The sequence below is a fragment of the Portunus trituberculatus genome, chromosome 48, assembly GCF_017591435.1.
Source record: "Portunus trituberculatus isolate SZX2019 chromosome 48, ASM1759143v1, whole genome shotgun sequence".
Lineage (NCBI taxonomy): Eukaryota > Metazoa > Arthropoda > Malacostraca > Decapoda > Portunidae > Portunus > Portunus trituberculatus.
The window spans coordinates 1,326,977-1,345,924 of NC_059302.1; the positions used below are offsets into that span (position 1 = coordinate 1,326,977).

General features: G+C 40.9%; 1 protein-coding gene across 1 annotated transcript; it reads right to left on the minus strand.

Moving 5' to 3' along the window:
* Positions 1–686: 686 nt before the first annotated feature.
* On the minus strand, positions 687–10,069 carry LOC123498394 (tubulin alpha chain-like). Its single transcript, XM_045245499.1, has 9 exons — positions 9,917–10,069; positions 5,631–5,853; positions 4,666–4,838; positions 3,951–4,079; positions 3,122–3,321; positions 2,667–2,841; positions 2,164–2,316; positions 1,403–1,566; positions 687–892 (listed from the first exon to the last, which is right to left on the minus strand). Exons 1-9 carry the CDS (start codon positions 9,917–9,919, stop codon positions 760–762), a joined length of 1,353 nt encoding a protein of 450 aa, XP_045101434.1. The 5' UTR covers positions 9,920–10,069; the 3' UTR covers positions 687–759.
* Positions 10,070–18,948: the final 8,879 nt, after the last annotated feature.

Genomic DNA, 18,948 nt, shown 5'->3' on the forward strand with positions numbered 1-18,948 from the left:
ATCTCATTCTATTCATCTTCCTTATTCTTCTGCACTTCCTTCTTCTCTTCCTTCTTCTGCATCTTACATTTTTTACTCAATCATTCATATAAAAAAGGTTCCGTTGACTAAAAATGAGGTAAAAAAAAAGACATCAATTTCACGGGGCGCCGCTGAGTTGCCAAAGGATGTGTTGGAAGTAGTTCTGTGCGTGTGTCCTCCGCCTTACCTGTGCCGTTCGTCAGTGTACCCTCACGTGGGTCCGCATTAACGCTGTGAAAGGTGCTGCCGTCCGGTCCTCGAGGGGAAGCCACATTTGAGGAACAATTAACGCACCTTTTATTGTCAGTACAAGACTTTTACGTATTAGTGTTGAGGCAGAGTGTTAGTTGAAGTTTAGCAGTTTTTTCTTCTATCTTTTTCTCTTTTCTTCGGCTTTGAACGTCATGGATGCGTGACACACACTTACAGCTTTAAAATTCCTCACGTTAACACTTTCAATACTGGGACACATATTTACCTTGAGATGTGTGTACGATTAGACCATTTCATTAGCATTTAGGTATGGTCTAAGGAGGTCAAAAGATTAATAGCTATAGTCTTCACTACTTAAATCCACCACATAAGTTGTAGAAAATCGCAAAATAGTAAGCACAATGAATATGGAAACAAGTCATGGTAGTGCAGGGATTAAGGAAACTCAAGGGTTTAATTTGTACGTTTTATTAAGTGCCTTTAAGTGTGGCTTCCATACACGCACACTGATCCAGCCTGCTCTTGTTAAAACTCCTCGGGCTCTTCTTCCCCTTCGTCAGTTGAGTCCAGGCCCACCTCCTCGTAGTCCTTCTCCAGAGCAGCTAAGTCCTCGCGCGCCTCAGCAAACTCTCCCTCCTCCATGCCCTCTCCCACGTACCTGAGGAAGGAACGGACAGGTGATTCGCGGCCCGTCCTTCACTCGCTGCTTGGTCATCAATCTTTCATAATCTCGAGGCCTGTCAGGAGCACCGGGGCGTCCTTGCCATGGTGCTCACCGCCACTATCAAAGCAGCGATTGGAACACATCCTCCTTCTTGTCCTGTTATGTGTTCTCATCTTTCCTATCCTTTAGTGTGTGTTCTTTCTTTATTTCCTTCTCTTTTTCTTTGACTTTTTTTTGCTGCTTCTCATTCTCTACTTTCTCCTCTTTTTCCTTCCCCTTCTCCTCCTCCTTCCCTTTCTCTTCTTCCATTTCTTTCTCCTAGTCCTACACTTCTTTCTCCCCATCCTCCTCCTCCTCTTCCTCCTCCTCCTCCTCCTCCTCCTCCTCCTCCTCCTCATCATCATCATCATCATCATCACCATCATCATCACCACCATCAATATCATCATAACACACACACACACACACACACACACACACACACACACACACACACTCACTCACCAGTGCACGAAGGCCCTCTTGGCGTACATGAGGTCAAACTTATGGTCGAGCCTGGCCCACGCCTCCCCGATGGCCGTGGTGTTGGACAGCATGCAGACGGCGCGGTTCACCTTGGCCAGGTCCCCGCCAGGCACAACCGTGGGCGGCTGGTAGTTGATACCCACCTGGCGGAGAGGATGTGGCTCTTTTGGACAGGTATACGGGAAGGAGTGATGAATGGCGGTGAAAATGAGGAAGAGGTTGTTATTATACTCAAAACTCCTAAGAATTGTTTAGTGAGTTTCTTCTTTTTTTCTTCGTTATAATATATTTTTTCGTCCTTGTGGTGCATGTGTTACCTAAGCGCACTGTTTCCTTACACCCTTGAGTACTATGACGCGTTTCCATATTCTTTCTGGTTACTATTTGGTAATTTTCTACTGCTTCAGAAATTTATGTGGGGATTAAAATTGTAAAACTGTGGCTATTAATCATCTGACTTCAATAGATATGCACTGCTTCAGAAATTTATGTAGGGGGATTAATATAGTGAAGACTGTGGCCATTAATCTTCTGACCTCCATAGACTCTTCTTAATGTCAATAAAATGGTCTAGTGGTACACAAAATTCAAGGTAGAAATTTTTCTTAGTACCGAAGGGGTTAAATGTTAATATATTCTTTGCTATACTCGTGCTTTCATAATCTCATATATTTTTTTACCTGTTTTAATTCTTTTCAAATACCCAATCGTCTCTTAGGATCTATCAGTCAGCCCCTAACCTTGAATCCAGTGGGGCACCAATCGACGAACTGGATGGAGCGTTTGGTCTTAATGGTGGCGATGGCACAGTTCACGTCCTTGGGCACCACGTCGCCGCGGTACAGCAGGCAGCAGGCCATGTACTTGCCGTGGCGAGGGTCACACTTCACCATCTGATCGGAGGAAAGAGACGTTGATGTTTGTTGGGGAGATTACCAGTCTTGTATTGTAAACGTTGAGCTGTGATTTGTTTTCATCTCGTTCACTGTCATTCTATTTCATTTTGGTTATCTCTGCTTTCATATTTATTTAATTATTTCTGCGTTGTTTTAGTCATAGCTATGAGGTGTTTAGTATCTTATTCTCCTGTCATAAGTGAGGTTCCTTTTTTTCAACTCTTGTGTACTTTTCCCAGTCTCTCTTAATCTAGATCTCCTCTCACAACACTCTTTCCTCTTACACGTAACCCCATCATTCATGCACTCTCTACCACCCTTTGCCTTCCTTGTTGCTTCTCCCTCACCTGGTTGGCCGGCTCGAAGCAGGCGCTGGTGATCTCGGCAACGGAGAGCTGCTCGTGGTTGGCTTTGGCGGAGGAGATGACAGGCGCATAGGTGACCAGAGGAAAGTGGATGCGAGGGTAGGGCACCAAGTTAGTCTGGAACTCCGTTAGATCCACGTTAAGAGCACCGTCGAACCTGCCGAAGAGAGATGATAGTGATTGAGAAAGTTAAATATCATAGCTGGAATGTCTAGGCAGGACATGATTCATTATGTACACAACATAAAAATATATGAACAAAGATAATGACAAAAATTAAAGTCAATGAGTATGGAAAGAATTCAACGATAAAAAAAAGGAAATTCCCAATCTTTAGGTATATCATGTGGATCAGATTTATACTATCAATTTTATAAGGACCAAAACATTTGCTATCTCCTTTCTGTTCCCTTGTGTTCCACGACCCTGACGTTCACCTGAGAGAGGCGGTGATGGAGGACACGATCTGGCCAATAAGGCGGTTAAGGTTGGTGTAGGTAGGCCGCTCGATGTCCAGATTCCTGCGGCAGATGTCATAGATGGCCTCATTATCCACCATGAAGGCGCAATCTGAGTGTTCCAGAGTGGTGTGGGTGGTGAGGATGGAGTTGTAGGGCTCCACTACCGCTGTGGCCACCTGGAGACAGCAGTGGATGTGAAGGGATTAGTTTCAGGACGGTATTAAATCACAAAGCCGAAGGAAGAGTGATTGAAAAGAGTACCAGGAAACAAGAAGTGTGGCATGCATTATAAAAGGTGAAAAGAAAATTAAATTAAAAAAAGAAGAAGAAAAACAAAGATGAAAGGCGAACACTGGAGAAAAGTTTGAAAAAAGTAAAGAAGAGAAGCAACAGAGAGAGGTAGGAACAAAAGACTGAGTGAAGTTTAATTAAGACCAGCTGTGGCCCTGTCAGCCTCAAAGGATCTACTAACCACTCATTTTTTAAATATTACCTTTTATGGTGCGCTGCAAAAACATTTATATATACTTTCCTTATATCTACTATTAACCTTCTCAGTGCCATGACGCTTTTTGATATTCATTTTGCTCACTGTTTGGTGATTTGATAGTTTCAGAAACTTATGTGGGGGATTAAGATAGTGAAGACTCCTGCCATCAATTTTCTGACCTCCCAAAACCCTTCCTGATGTCAATTAAATCTTCTAATCATACCTAAAACTCATGGTAAAAAAGCGTCCCAGTACTGATGGAGTTAATTAAGGTGTAAGGCTCAACAAGGCATGAAGGACAGGTGCGAGGCTTACCTGCGGGGCGGGGTAGATAGCGAACTCCAGCTTGCTCTTCTTGCCGTAATCAAGGGAGAGTCGCTCCATCATGAGGGACGTGAAACCGGACCCTGTGCCGCCGCCGAAGGAGTGGAAGATGAGGAAGCCCTACGGAGGAAAGGTTGTGGGGGTGAGACGGGAAGGAAGGATAAGGAATGGGATTAGTATAGGATTAAATATTGTCAGAGGAACTTTCGAAATTTTCTTATTAGTATCTAAATTCAGGTGCTTTAGATGATTCAAGAGGTACCTGTATATGTGTGTTAAGTTCCAATGTAACTATTCGGCAATATGGATATTATGTTGTGTAAATACCTAAACGCTAAAAGATGTGTATATGAGATGAGATTTTGCCTATTGTTTATTTTATGCGTGTTCAAGACAGTTTACAGAAATAACAATGAACACTCGACTGTGAATGAGTTTGTGAGTGTGGTGCAAAGTTTATAGCACTAAGAATAATACTCGTCAATATCATGCTCCTGAATAGAAGACAAAAAAAAATAATTCGTGTGCCAGACAAGATTTTTCCACGTAGCTGTGCAATGTATATATTGATGTAGACACTTGCTCCTTTAACCATTCACATGGAAAGATTTTGTTGCTGAAATTGTAGCATGTGGCAAAAAAACATTGTGTAAGTGTCGCCACCACCACCACTACCACCACCATCACCACCACCACGAACACCCACCTGCAGGCCGGAGCACTGGTCGGCCAGCTTCCTTACTCTCTCCATGGTCACGTCGATCAGCTCCTTCCCGATGGTGTAGTGGCCGCGGGCGTAGTTGTTGGCCGCGTCCTCCTTCCCCGTGATGAGCTGCTCAGGATGGAACAGTTTGCGGTACGTTCCTGTTCTCACCTCGTCTGCGGATCAGGAACGTAAGGTTGCTCAACGCAATTTACTTAATGGAAGGTTGATTTATTAATGTCTCAGCGACACCAGCGCCTCCAGTTTGGGACGGTGTGCACGCAAGGAAGTCTTGATTGATGTCTTTCAGTGCAGCTTAGTGTTGTTATTATGAGCAATTATTGTCATTATTTTTTTGTTTTATTGCTAAAAGAGATAAAGTGAAAAGAATGAACAAGAATACTTGTTCATCCCTTCACTGGCCACATTTTCTTGCCTTTTAACATGTTTATTCTTTATTATTTATTCATATCTACATTTTTTTTTTTTTTTTTTGTCAATCCTCCTTAAAAGCCTTCTATGTTTGTACGCTGTTCTCACACGTACAACTACTTTTTCTTTACTGATTAACAACTATCCTGATAACTCTTGTTGTTTTATAATCTAATCTCTCCATTTCCCTTGCTCTTCTTTCTCCCTATCCCCATCTTGTCAAATAGCAATGATTCCTACCCAGTTAGGCCTTATCTTTCCTTTATTCTTACTCCTTCCCTTGCCTTGTCACCTCTATTCTGACTACTTTATCGGCTCTACTATCCTTTTCTTATCTACTCATTCCTTGTCTATATTCCCTCACTACCTAGCTCTTGTTTTGTAGCCCAACAACCATCACTTTTAATGATTGTGTTTACAACGTTTCCCTTTGCCAATGCCCTAGCGAATATAACACTAGAGCGTATTTGCCTCCTGCCGCCCTTCCCACCTTGCCTTCTCTACCCAATGTCCTCCTTTTCCCCGACCCTCCTTACCAATAACCGTGGGCTCCAAGTCGACAAACACGGCGCGCGGCACGTGGTTCCCTGACCCAGACTCGCTGAAGAATGTGCTAAAGGAGTCGTCATGGTGCCCGGCGATCTTGTCTGAGGGCATGGAACCGTCAGGCTGGATACCGTGCTCGAGACAGTAAAGCTCCCAGCAGGCGTTGCCGATCTGCACGCCGGCCTGCCCCACGTGGACGCTGATGCACTCACGCTGGTGGAGAAGAGTATAAGATGTCAGGCAGGTGAAAGCTTTGTAACATATGTACATAGGTGAAATTGGGTAGTGTGTGTGTGTGTGTGTGTGTGTGTGTGTGTGTGTGTGTGTGTGTGTGTGTGTGTGTGTGTGTGTGTGTGTGTGTGTGTGTGTGTGTGTGTGTGTGTGTGTGTGTGTGTGTGTGTGTGTGTGTGTGTGTGTGTGTGTGTGTGTGTGTGTGTGTGTGTGTGTGTGTGTGTGTGTGTGTGTGTGTGTGTGTGTGTGTGTGTGTGTTCTAGAGAGAGAGAGAGAGAGAGAGAGAGAGTTTATGTATGCATACATATTAAGAAAGGTCAGGTAGATAGAGAATATACATATATTTAAATATTAAGATGTCAAGAATGGAAAAATAGAAAAGGAGGAAGAAGTAGAATGAGGAGCAAGAAGATAAACTGCATAGTGTTTGACAGTGGTGTTCCAGTGATTCTTGAATTTTTAATGGTGGATATTTGCAAACTCGCGTACAGAAAAAAATAGAAGATGAGTGTGTTTGAGTCCATTTTTCTTCATTGTTGTGATTTATCAAAGAAAACTATGCACCCTTTAATTTCATTGTCCTTTCTTTCATTCCTTCATTCCTTCTCGTCTTCCTTCCATTTTAGTGATTTTCTTCTTTGCGTTTCTTTACCTTCACCTTTTGTTTAATGAATCGAAAAATTTAACATCATATTTTCACTTTCACAATGTCAAGGCTCCTACAAACCGGATGTACGACTCTCATGATGTGCTACACGTGCCTCGAACCAAGTTAAATTATTAAATATTCAAGCAGAGCCATCACACACACACACACACACACACACACACACACACACACACACACACACACACACACACACACACACACACACACAAACACACACACACACACACTTCAGAAAATCATTGTTGCAAAACCCGTCCGCGTTGCCTAGACAGCGGCCTGGTTCCGGAAGGTAAACACGTCATCAATAACTCAATGACAACTTTTAACACGCAGATTCTCTCTATTGGCACTCTGTTTCATCGTCGCTGTGGAATGAGGTGACTTAGAAACTGTTGTAGGTATTGTATTATCAGCTAATGAGTGCAGTGACTGTATAGAGAAACGCTTTCCTTTCTCTCCACGACTACTTTCAGAGGTTACAGAGATGATAAGTTGGAATATCACGAATGTTTCTCCTGTTGATAGTATAGAAGTTTTATTGGTGTAACTATAACCAAAAGAAAAATCCTTAGAAAAATCGTGTAACTTACCTATTCTCCTGTTGATAGTATAGAAGTTTTATTAGTCTCACTATAACCATAAGGAAATTCCTTAGAAAAACAATGTAACTTAACCAGAGGTACAGTGCGTCAGTGATTCAAAACGGCGTTGGATTCAGTTCCTTCTAGCGACACTGGAAGTCAATAATCTCTCCCTTGATATGCTCTAAACAACTTGGCTCGTGTGTCTCATTAGTGTCCGAGGCATTCTCATCATCTCCTCCCTTATGAGCGTCATGAGAGTTTTAGACGTCGTTGTATCTATTTCATATGCTTTCTCCAATTCATAACCGAAGTTTGGACGCAAAATCGCAAGACATGAGAATAGGAACTAAAATCTTAACATTTTTTCAGTTCCATGACACGTTTTCATGTTTATTCCGCTTACTGTTTGGTGATTTTATACAGCTTCAGGAACTTACGTGGGAAGTGAAATCGATTAGACTCTGGCTATGAATCTTCTGACTTCCATAGACCCCTCATAATGTAAATAAACTCGTCTAATCATACCCAAAATTCCAGATAAAAATATGTCCCAGTACTGAAGGGGTTAAATTCGTTTCAGGGCACACGTGAATTTGAATCAGTGTGTGTGTGTGTTCTTGTATAAGAGATCGGTGTTACGTGTGGCTTGTGGTGCTCGTGACTCGTTACGTGATGCCTCCTTCCTTTCTTTCTTTAGTGCTCCTTTGATCTCGTGACAGTTTAGTGGATTAACCTGTGGAATTAACTTTAGGTGAATTAAACGCTAGTTCTTTCGAATATTGAATACTGTATCATGTCATCTTCCTTCATCTGCGTCCTCTTCCTCCTCCTCCTCCTCCTCCTCCTCCTCCTCCTCCTCCTCCTCCTCCTCCTCTTCTTCCTCTTCTTCCTCCTCCTCACTTATTCACTCACTTACTCACTCACTTACTCACATTAATTCATTATATTATTTCATTCATGCTTTCTAACTCATCAATACAGTCGCATTACCATCAATGTATATTCTAGTATAGATATGCTCTCTCTCTCTCTCTCTCTCTCTCTCTCTCTCTCTCTCTCTCTCTCTCTCTCTCTCTCTCTCTCTTGTATGTATGAAAAAACACTCTCTAAAATGTTTCTTCTTCCATCGAAGCAGCACCAGCAGAGGTGTTTATTTTATCCCTGACTACCATAGTGCCCGCTGCTCCTCGCCTCTCTCTCGCACCGCCCTCATTCAAAGTGTGAGAGGAGGAGGAAATAGATGAGGGGGAATGGAAGGAGGAGGACGAGAAGGGGGAAGGAGGAGGAGGAGGAGGAGGAGGAGGAGGAATAGCGCGTCGCCGCACCTCGCCATGCTTCACCGTCTGGCGGGGCAGCTATTTTGGGCACGTGACGTTCCCACACCGTGATCAGTTAGGTTACACGTCTACTTCCTTCTCCTCCTCTTCCTCCTCCGCTTCCTCCTCCTCCTCCTCCTCCTCCTCCTCCTCCTCCTCCTCCTCCTCCTCCTCCTCCTCCTCCTCCTCCTCCTGCAGAACTTGATTTACGTTATTATGCGCATGTAGTACAAATTTTGCGGAGAGAGAGAGAGAGAGAGAGAGAGAGAGAAGATCGCAATAGTACCATGTAGGAAGAGAAAAAGAGCGGAAGTAGATCACTTAGCTATAATATTTTTACTCCCATCATCATGTTCATGTTATCTTCAGTACATCCCCTGCACATGATTTCCTACCGTGCTTCACAACCTTTCAAGTAGTAAGAGCTATTTGTTGTGCTTTACTAAGACCCCCGTACATCGGCCAGCTAGCGAAAACGGCCCGAGATACTTGTCTGTAAAAATAACACGGTTGAAAGAAAGTGATTCACCTTTGACCGACCGAGAAAGGTGAGCAGGGAATGTGGGAAGTGAAAAAAAAGGAAAATATGTGAAAGTTAATCAGTGTTGGGTCAGAGATAGATAGGGAAAATAGTACGACTTGGAAAACATTCAAGATTTCATGGTTGTTTGTTGAAATGTCACCAACGATAGTGAAGAGAGTCGCTTAATGGGCTGAGAGGGAATGGTGCATGAGGTGGAGCAGAGAAGAGGATGGGGGGGCAGAGGAGTAGTATTTGCGGGAGTCGCTATAGGAGCGTGACGTCAGGAAGTGACAACATGGCTGCGGTTTCTCATGAGTGCCTAGTTGTGGTGCGACCTTGAGGGTGCATCTCTAGGCAATTAGAGAGAGAGAGAGAGAGAGAGAGAGAGAGAGAGAGTGTGTGTGTGTGTGTGTGTGTGTGTGTGTGTGAGAAAGTCTTGATAGGGCAGACATAAAACCTAGCATACACAGCATCCATCTTCCATATTTTTTTTATATTCATATGGACAGAAAGGTGCACTTACAGCCTCACTTTGCACCAAGTCACCTTGAATGAAAATCTCCACATTTCAATTATAGACCATGCACAGTTGTTATAAATCGTTCAACTTGAGAATATCGTTACTGTATTTCTAAATCATGGGTCGTGTAACATGGCGCTGCAAATATAATGAATAAATGACACTAGTTATGTAACCAACGGAATATTATGGAAAGCTCAAGAAATTTGAATAGTCTACCATCCACTAAAAAATAGTTACCCTAAAACAGAAAATGTAGAGATATGTTCTGATGCGAAGAATAAATGCCACAAGCTTTATAATCTAGATGACAACAGATTCAGGAGATTTAACTTAGACCAGCAGCGATGTGTTGAAGTAGTGAGAGATACAGCAGTGATCTTATAATGATGAATGCTGCCATGGAATAGCAAAGCAGGTTTGAGGACTTACCATGCTGATGAGAGTGTAGTTAGTGTTGAGGTAGAGAGGAGGAAGGTAGAGGGAGCTCGGTGCCGCCTGACGATGAGGGCTGCTGCCGGCTTGTCACTAAGGCTGTCCCTCCCGCCCGCGCACCGACTTGCCTCCCTCCTCTGGGCGCCCAGTGTTCGGTGCCAAGGTGTGGCGGTGCCAAACCTGTGTGTGTGTGTGTGTGTGTGTGTGTGTGTGTGTGTGTGTGTGTGTGTGTGTGTGTGTGTGTGTGTGTGTGTGTGTGTGTGTGTGTGTGTGTGTGTGTGTGTGTGTGTGTGTGTGTGTGTGTGTGTGTGTGTGTGTGTGTGTGTGTATTTTGTTTTTTTACCAAATCTCTGTCAATAAATACATATATTCACAGAAAAGAAAGTAGGTTGAAATTGAAAAGCAGACCATCTTCTAGGGAGGCAAGAGGGAGTCCATACTGCGACACAGTTAGTCACCAGGAATCCCAGTCACCCACACCCTTACTGCCTCGAAATATCTTTTGCCACTCACAACCACATAGGATGCACCGCCTACATCCTTTCTTCCTTCCTTTGGTTCATTTCTTTGTTGCCACACAGACAAACTGTGTGGATGAATGTCTCACAAAGCCTTGGTGAATGTTCATGAGTAAAAGACACGTGTTGGATGTAGAAAGAAAGATGTTTGGCACCAATTTCATCACTAATACACACTGAAAGATACATGAACCAAGAACATAAAGAGGACAGAAAGTCAAACTGCCTAATTACTGCCATCTCCTCAAGCACATCTGACCCGCAGGATGTAACCATTGTAAACAGGGATGAGTGGGGACAAAAATGCTGGGTGATATTTGATTTAATTTATTCATCAAAGCGAGAGAGAGAGAGAGAGAGAGAGAGAGAGAGAGAGAGAGAGAGAGAGAGAGAGAGAGAGAGAGAGAGAGAGAGAGAGAGAGAGAGAGAGAGAGAGAGAGACAGACAGACAGACAGACAGATATACAGACAGACAGAGAGACAGACAGACACACAGACAGAGACACAGATAGACAGACAGACAGACAGAGAGACACACAGACACACAAACAGAGACACAGACAGACAGACAGAGAGGCAGAGAGAGAAAGATTGATGCATTTTTATAGTGACTACAAATTGGTTATTATTGTTTCAGTCACATTGGTAGATTAATGATTAATACAATAATTTGACCAGTGGACTGACTTGCTGAATAAATAGTCACCAGTGAAGGAGATTACTGGTCGCTGAAACGGTTTACTGACTGACTGACTGTTAGTGTCGTGTGCAGAACTACAGGCTTTTTAAACCTTCTGATATATTCTTAACCCTGTGACGTACAAAAGTTACTGACACAGAAAGCGTTCCATACACATGGCCTTTCCAAGCACCTACAAGATTGCAAACAGATTAAAAGTGTAGGTTGTGCATCGTCTAAATGATATAATGTCTTAAAGATGAATGTTGTATGAATGAAAACAAAACTCTGTGATTTGAGGTGTGGTGAATAACACTGATAGGGTCTAATGTCTGCCTGATTAGTTAGTTGACAGATTGGTGTGAGAAGATCTACACAATGCAGCACATCACCACCATGTCGTTGATGCAGGTGTCGTCATAAACATGAGGAATCTCAGCACGTAGTCGCATGCCACACACCACCAGGCCTGTTGGACACTGCGTCTCCTCAGACCACGTGCCTGCCAAACACACGCCAACACCCTGTCAACACTTCACCACCACTCTGATTGGTTATTTCACTGCCATCCATATCCACTACTTTTATTGCATATTTCCATTTTATTAGACACGCCTCTAAAATTTTAGTATCTTTCAATCCAGGCTACATTCTCAATGTGTGTTGTGGTTACATAAAGACTGGCTATTCTTGAGTCTGTTAATCCAGGCTCGGTAATGATAAAGTAACGTTTTGTTAGTTAAATCAGAATAAATTAATAAATATAATAGCATAAGTTATGGTAGCTTAGCTTAGCTTCTGCTAAATCAAGATACCTTAGTTCATATTGTATGAACAAGATATGTTGAGCTTGATATGGTTAGTTAATGGTTTTCATGGTTGATATAAGTTGCATCAGACAGGATCTAACGTAGTTGGGGTAGTTATTCTTTACATATTCCTTCTCAAATCATTATATTCTCCCTAAACAAAAAAGCACTTGCCTGCCGTAGCATCGCTGTAAACATGTAGGCTTGTTCGTGAAGTCTGGCATATAAGTATGAGATTGTTCATGCCTTCATCATCATTAGATCCGGCACTATGTGCCAGCTTGATCTTGAAGCTGTCCACGGGCTCGTTACCAGGACAGGTGGCCAAACCTGAGAGAGAGAGAGAGAGAGAGAGAGAGAGAGAGAGAGAGAGAGAGAGAGAGAGAGAGAGAGAGAGAGAGAGAGAGAGAGTGAGAGTGAGAAATAGAGTCAGACTGCCTACTAACAAATTGTCTACTGACAGTAAGACAGACAGACAAGCAAGCAAAGAGAAAAAATGACTAAAGACAAACAGACAGACAGACTGTCGAAAAAATTTAAGACAGTAAAGACTATCTACGGACAGATAGATAGACAGTCTCTATAAAGACAGACGGACACACACAGGAATAGTCTTCTCCGACACTTGCCTCTGTCTGTTGTGTCGTAGTCCATCTGGTATTCGACGGAATTGATGTCGCCCTGGCGGTTGATGCACAACAGCTTCACGCCAGTCACGCCACAGTCATCGTTCACAAAGCCTACCCCATTGAAGTTATCCGACTGGGAGAGAAAAGAAAGATAGAAACACACACACACACACACACACACACACACACACACACACACAGAGAGAGAGAGAGAGAGAGAGAGAGAGAGAGAGAGAGAGAGAGAGAGAGATATTAGATGGGAAAAAATCTAGTACCAACTAACAAAGGTCATGTAAAGAATAAAACGTTAAATACAACTGCATATTATACAAAAGTCAAATGTTGGTCTTCATTTTTAGGTTTGTCGTTTTCTCCGTGACAAAGCGACGGCACTCACCCAGAGTCTGTAACCGTAGACGTAATAGCCGACAAGACACAATAATGGTGACTGCCAAGTGCCAAAATATCCATCCAGGTTCGTTTTCAGTGGCAGGGGAGCTGTTTGTGGAAAAGGAATATGAAGGAAGTCAGAAGACCAACAGATCTCAAGGTCATTACTAGGCTGTTCTGCTCTTAACTGTTATTTTTGTGAGAGACACAATGCTCTCCCCTCACCCTGCAACACAAGCTGGCCGGAGAAAGGAAGTGTTTCCTTCTATAGAGAAAAAATGGCACGAAATTCAACAGGCACATAAGAAAGAGATGGTGTCTACTTCTACCACATGTTTTCTATGTACCTACAATCCAAAATCAGTGTTTTGCAAGGACTCGATTCTTTTTAACGATTTCGGTGACATTGTCAGCTGTAAGTACAAGTACCAGTCTACAGTTTTCTCTACGACCGTTCTATTGCTGCTGCTGTAAACGATCACTGTTCTTCTAAATCTGTTAACAGTGGTTTTCTTCTATCCCATCATCTATTCTCTCCGTTTTAATCATCAATTACCTAAAATGAACGTCTTCTCCAACTTCATCAGAATGGTGGTAGCAACAACAGCAGTAGTGGTACTAATAATAGCAGTAATGCAGTAGAAGTACTATTGTACCAGAAATAATACAAAACCTTTAAGAATTCTAATTACTCGGGAATTTCTTACTATCAACAGTGTTTTTCAATCAAATTTAAAACTCATAGCAGACCATCTTAGGTAAACATATCACTGTACACACTCACCGTCTGCCATGATGTACAGGTCATAGCTGTGGTCACTGATCAAATAGGGAGTGAGGGAATAAGTCACCACCATGCAGCGAGGCTGTGTGGTCACTGACTTGTTCATGATGTAGGCGTTGCAGTAGCTAGCGTGACAAAGCGAGGCGCATTTCATCATGCTACCTGTCAATAAGAGGAATATACACGTGTACTCTCCTATGATTTAGTATTTTTCCTCTAGTGTTATAATAGTGTGATATAATGCAATTAAGTCCAACATCCTCATTAAGACTAAAAGATCTGTTGGTGCTTGAAATCCTTCATATATCCGCCTGTGGAAATAAAAAAGGTTACGCTTCCCTGCGGGGTTATGAGAGGACCGCCTCTCTTGCTCAGGCCTACTGTGAGTTTGTGCCTGTTTACATAATGAGTTAAAGATGAATGATAAAACAAACTAAGTTATAAGTATACAAAGCGTGCACGCTTGTACATAATAATGCAAAAAATTAGATATTGATGATGTTCATTTTGTACTAACTTTATGTATAGAAGGCAAACAATCACTTTACAGAGCTCGTGGTATGGAAAGAATTGCTTTGCTTTTTTCTTCAATGAAATGCTACAGCATGAATATTTTGACAAGAAAAGTCAAATAGTGAGAATATTTGCTTTACACTGGCTGTCTTAAAGATGGCATTTGTTGTCAAACATTCTATGTAGGTCTGTTGTACAGTAATGAAAGATGATGGAGTTACAGGAAATGATATAACTTACTTATAGCAGTTTCCCTTAAGACAGTAACTTGCTCCAGCCTGTAGTTGGGAAGTCTTCGATATACTTTTCCACTCAGCTGTCCGCGGCAATGATACACCACTAAAGCCACCGCCAGGAAAAGCCGCGTCACCGCCATTCTCTGGCTCACTTCTCTGCTTTCGTTTATGTCTTATCTCTCTCTCTCTCTCTCTCTCTCTCTCTCTCTCTCTCTCTAGATCTTTGTGCAGTTGATCCGACGCGCTGTTATATGAAGAAATTACCTGAATCCTCAATCACAACCGCGGATTTGGAGGTAAAAAGAGATCCACAACTAAATTCGCATCCACCAGTATTGATATGTCCACATTCCTAGTATCATCCACAATCGCATCTCAAAAAAAGAATTATGGATCCGTAAATCATACTAAAACGCTACCATTTTTATAGTTATAAAGAAAATCTAATATAAATAGTAAGGTGGCATACGGTGTTCATCAAGAATTGCTTATTTAACAACGAAATGCATTGATTGAAGCATATTACATATTTCATAACCTTGTAACATTTCAGTATTATCTTTATATGCGTATTTATTCGTTTATATATCTACTGATTGATGTATTTCCACTGCACACACTTCTCAATAGCGTAGCATTCTCTTTTCCCATGTAACCATAAGAACAAACACATTCTTTTCTCCTGTCATCTGTTGTCAGACCTGAGCAACAAACAGCGATGTTTTACGTTTCTCACAAGCGTGTTCAGCTAACTGTGACCACAAGTCAGTTCACAAGTTAGTTGTTGACAACGCACTTCTTCCGACCCTCTTAGTGATTGTACTAGTACAGAGTTATACGTCTGCCGGTCTGGCCCTCGCTGTCTACTGTCATCTGAAAGCCAAATGATTATTAACCTCGGCTTCGTCGTGTGCGTGTGCCTGTATATCGTGGGTGATAGCGCTAAATCAATGTAGAATATTCCACCTGTGTGAAAGGTGAAATTGTTCATGTCTTTTCTTTTATTACTTCGCGTGTGAATGTAAAGTTTGAAGAATATCATGTATTCTTTTTTTTATGGTATCTAGATTCTTTTAAAGCGAGTAATCTAAACTATCTCTCTCTCTCTCTCTCTCTCTCTCTCTCTCTCTCTCTCTCTCTCTGGATCTTTGTGCGGTTGATCCGACGCGCTGTTATATGAAGAAATGACCTGAATCCTCAATCACAACCGCGGATTTGAAGGTAAAAAGAGATCCACAACTAAATCCGCATCCACCAGTATTGATATGTCCACATTCCTAGTATCATCCACAATCGCATCTCAAAAAAAGAATTATGGATCCGTAAATCACACTAAAACGCTACCATTTTTATAGTTTAAAAAAAAAAATCTAATATAAATAGTAAGGTGGCATACGGTGTTCATCAAGAATTGCTTATTTAACAACGAAATGCATTGATTGAAGCATATTACATATTTCATAACTTTGTAACATTTCAGTATCATCTTTATATGCGTATTCATTGATGTATTTCCACTGCACACGTTTCTCAATAGCGAAGCATTCTCTTTTCCCATGTAACCGTAAGAACACACACATTCTTTTCTGCTATCATCTGTTGTCAGACCTGAGCAACAAACAGTGATGTTTTACGTTTCTCACAAGTGTGTTCAGCTAACTGTGGCCACGAGTCAGTTCACAAGTTAGTTGTTTTTAACGCTGGTCCAGACAACACACTCCTTCCGACCTTCTTACTGATTGTACTAGTACCGACTTACTCGTATATGTCTGCCGGTCTGGCCCTCACTGCCTACTGTCATGTGAAACCCAAGGATTAGCCTCGGCCTCGGAGTGTGTGTTTGCATGCATTTCCTTGGGTAAGAGCACTAATATTATTTATGTAGCATATTCTACCTTTATGAAAGTTATTCATCTCTTTCTTTTTACTCTGCAGTGTTTGAAGAATTGCATGCTTATTAATTTTTATGGTAGCTTTATTCTTTTGAAGCGAGTAAAATGAACGTCTTCTTTACAGTGTAAAGATAAATATATTAATTATCATAACTTTATGAAAGAGTAAAATTTATATATTTTTTTTATCTTAAGCATTTCATGATGAAAGGAAAGTGCACCATTCCGTTTTTTTTTTTTTTTCCCTATGTCTGATTTCATCACGTTTGTATATCATTGACATTAATTATCACGGCTGTTGGCGATTGAAACTTGCCTGACCGATGGTAAGCTATCACAGGAACACAGTTGACAGTAAATATATATATATATATATATATATATATATATATATATATATATATATATATATATATATATATATATATATATATATTTTTTTTTTTTTTTTTTTTTTTTTTCGAGGGAAAAACTTCCAATGTAAAAAAAAAATTGTAATGAAAAAAAGAAAGATAAAAGCTCACTGAGGCGTCGGTCCCTGGATAAGCTAAACACATAACGGTCAAAAAGAGACTCCGAATTATAACAGGAGTAATTTTTTTTATTATTTATTTTTTTATTTTATTTATCTATATTTTTTTTTTTTTTTTTTTTTTTTTTTTGCATCAAGAATGTATGTGTTGCTAATGCATGTAGTGATGGAAGAGAGTTGTCTTTGGAGGACAGGGTGTGACTGTCCCTTGTGTTGTGAGACAAAGGGAAACGTTCACTGAGGTCACAGCTGGCTTTAATGAAAAGTTCACAGCACTCCCTGAATTAACTATTTCTCGTTTCAGCAGATATCTACTGCCTTCTCCCATATAGAATGTTTTGTATATTATACTCTATCCACTATTCACTATTGTACTTCCAAAATTATTTCACTCATCCTCTGACATAGCAGTGCAATTCTCTTTCATCGTAAGTATAACATACGCCCGCTGCCTGTTCAGTATTTAGAATCCGTGTACTTAAACCCACAAACAAAACATTGTATGATCACCTGTAGACATTTCAGAAAAGTTTGTTTGACCCTTTTTTATTGAAAAAAAAAAAAAAACATGTTGGCCATTACAATGCGAAATGGTATTTTGGCAATGGTCAACATAACTCCGTGGATTTCTTGCGACACATCCACACTTTATTCATTCATAGTTATACAAGTGTAGGTATCATAATAGAGAAAGCAAGTGAAACAATCACTGGTCATGGGAAGCATATAGGCTGGTGCACCAAGATGGTTCATTTTCACACTGCACTAATCACTCCCAAGATCTTCAAAGTTAACATGAAATGAAATCAAACACACATTATTGGAACATTGAAAGTGATACCCATTTTTTTTTTCTTTTTATGTTATGGTCTATAGCGCGTGTAGGTAACTTGAAGAGTATGAGAAGCGCTGTTAAGCTTCCACCCATCAGGGGCGCAGGCATTTTTATTTATAATGGTACCCGTATTAGGGCTATTATCACCACCCAAGCATATCTTTGGTGTAACAACCTAGAACCTGGATATCATGGTGACATATAACTTTAAACCCCTCGACAAATAGCAAAGTATCAAGGAGATATGTGATGGGATTCGAACCTTCGCGTGGACGTCTGCCCGATCCCACACTCACCACCCTATCCAGTATCCACTATTCCACAGCTTCCCTCGTCTATATTAGTATTCAAATTAATACATTTTTTTCCCGAAAAATTTCATAGGAACAAATTATATTTCCTGGAACTTGCCATAAATGACTTTACAAAACAAATAATTATGTAATAGACAATATATTTCATTCTGGAAGTACAGTACACAAAAAAAGACTGTATCATTTACAAAAACATGAGATTCATCAAAATTTCAATATAAATTCAGCAAATGATATTAAAGGTAACATTTCCTCTCATTTCCCTAGCACTTTCCTATAAGGAATACTGATCCAGTAAGATAAGCTGGAACTTTTGTTCTACTTTCTTCTTGGATTCAACATATTTCATATCTGAATACTATCATGTCATGGCTTTCAAAACAGTAAATCAAGACTAGCTAAGGTTGCTAAAGAAACAACAATCATACTGCACACAAATACTGGTTAGTCCATTCATGATAACAATAATTACCATATCATGGAAATGCTTAAGTACGTCTAAAATAGTGTACAAAATCTGTTCAGTTAGCTTGTTCAACTATTTGCCCATAAAGGAGAATCATGTTACAATGTTTCATCACAATTCAAAGAGTGGTTGGCACAACTGTTGATGTAACTTAATGTAATATCATTTCTAGGACAGTGACTCCGATGAGAGATTTTGGATGTGACATTCCTTTATTATGGCCGGTTTAACAACCAAAATTCAAGTTTCCTACCTCGTGTTATGTGATGGATATGAAGGCGGAAATATTTGTTTATCAGCACATCCATTTTGGCTACAAAGTAACCTCTTCCCTCCCAGTAGGTACATTAACAACAACTCATCAATGAACTACTTTTACAGACACAGAATATAATCACTTAGGAATACAAGCGAATTGACTTCAAAAGGACG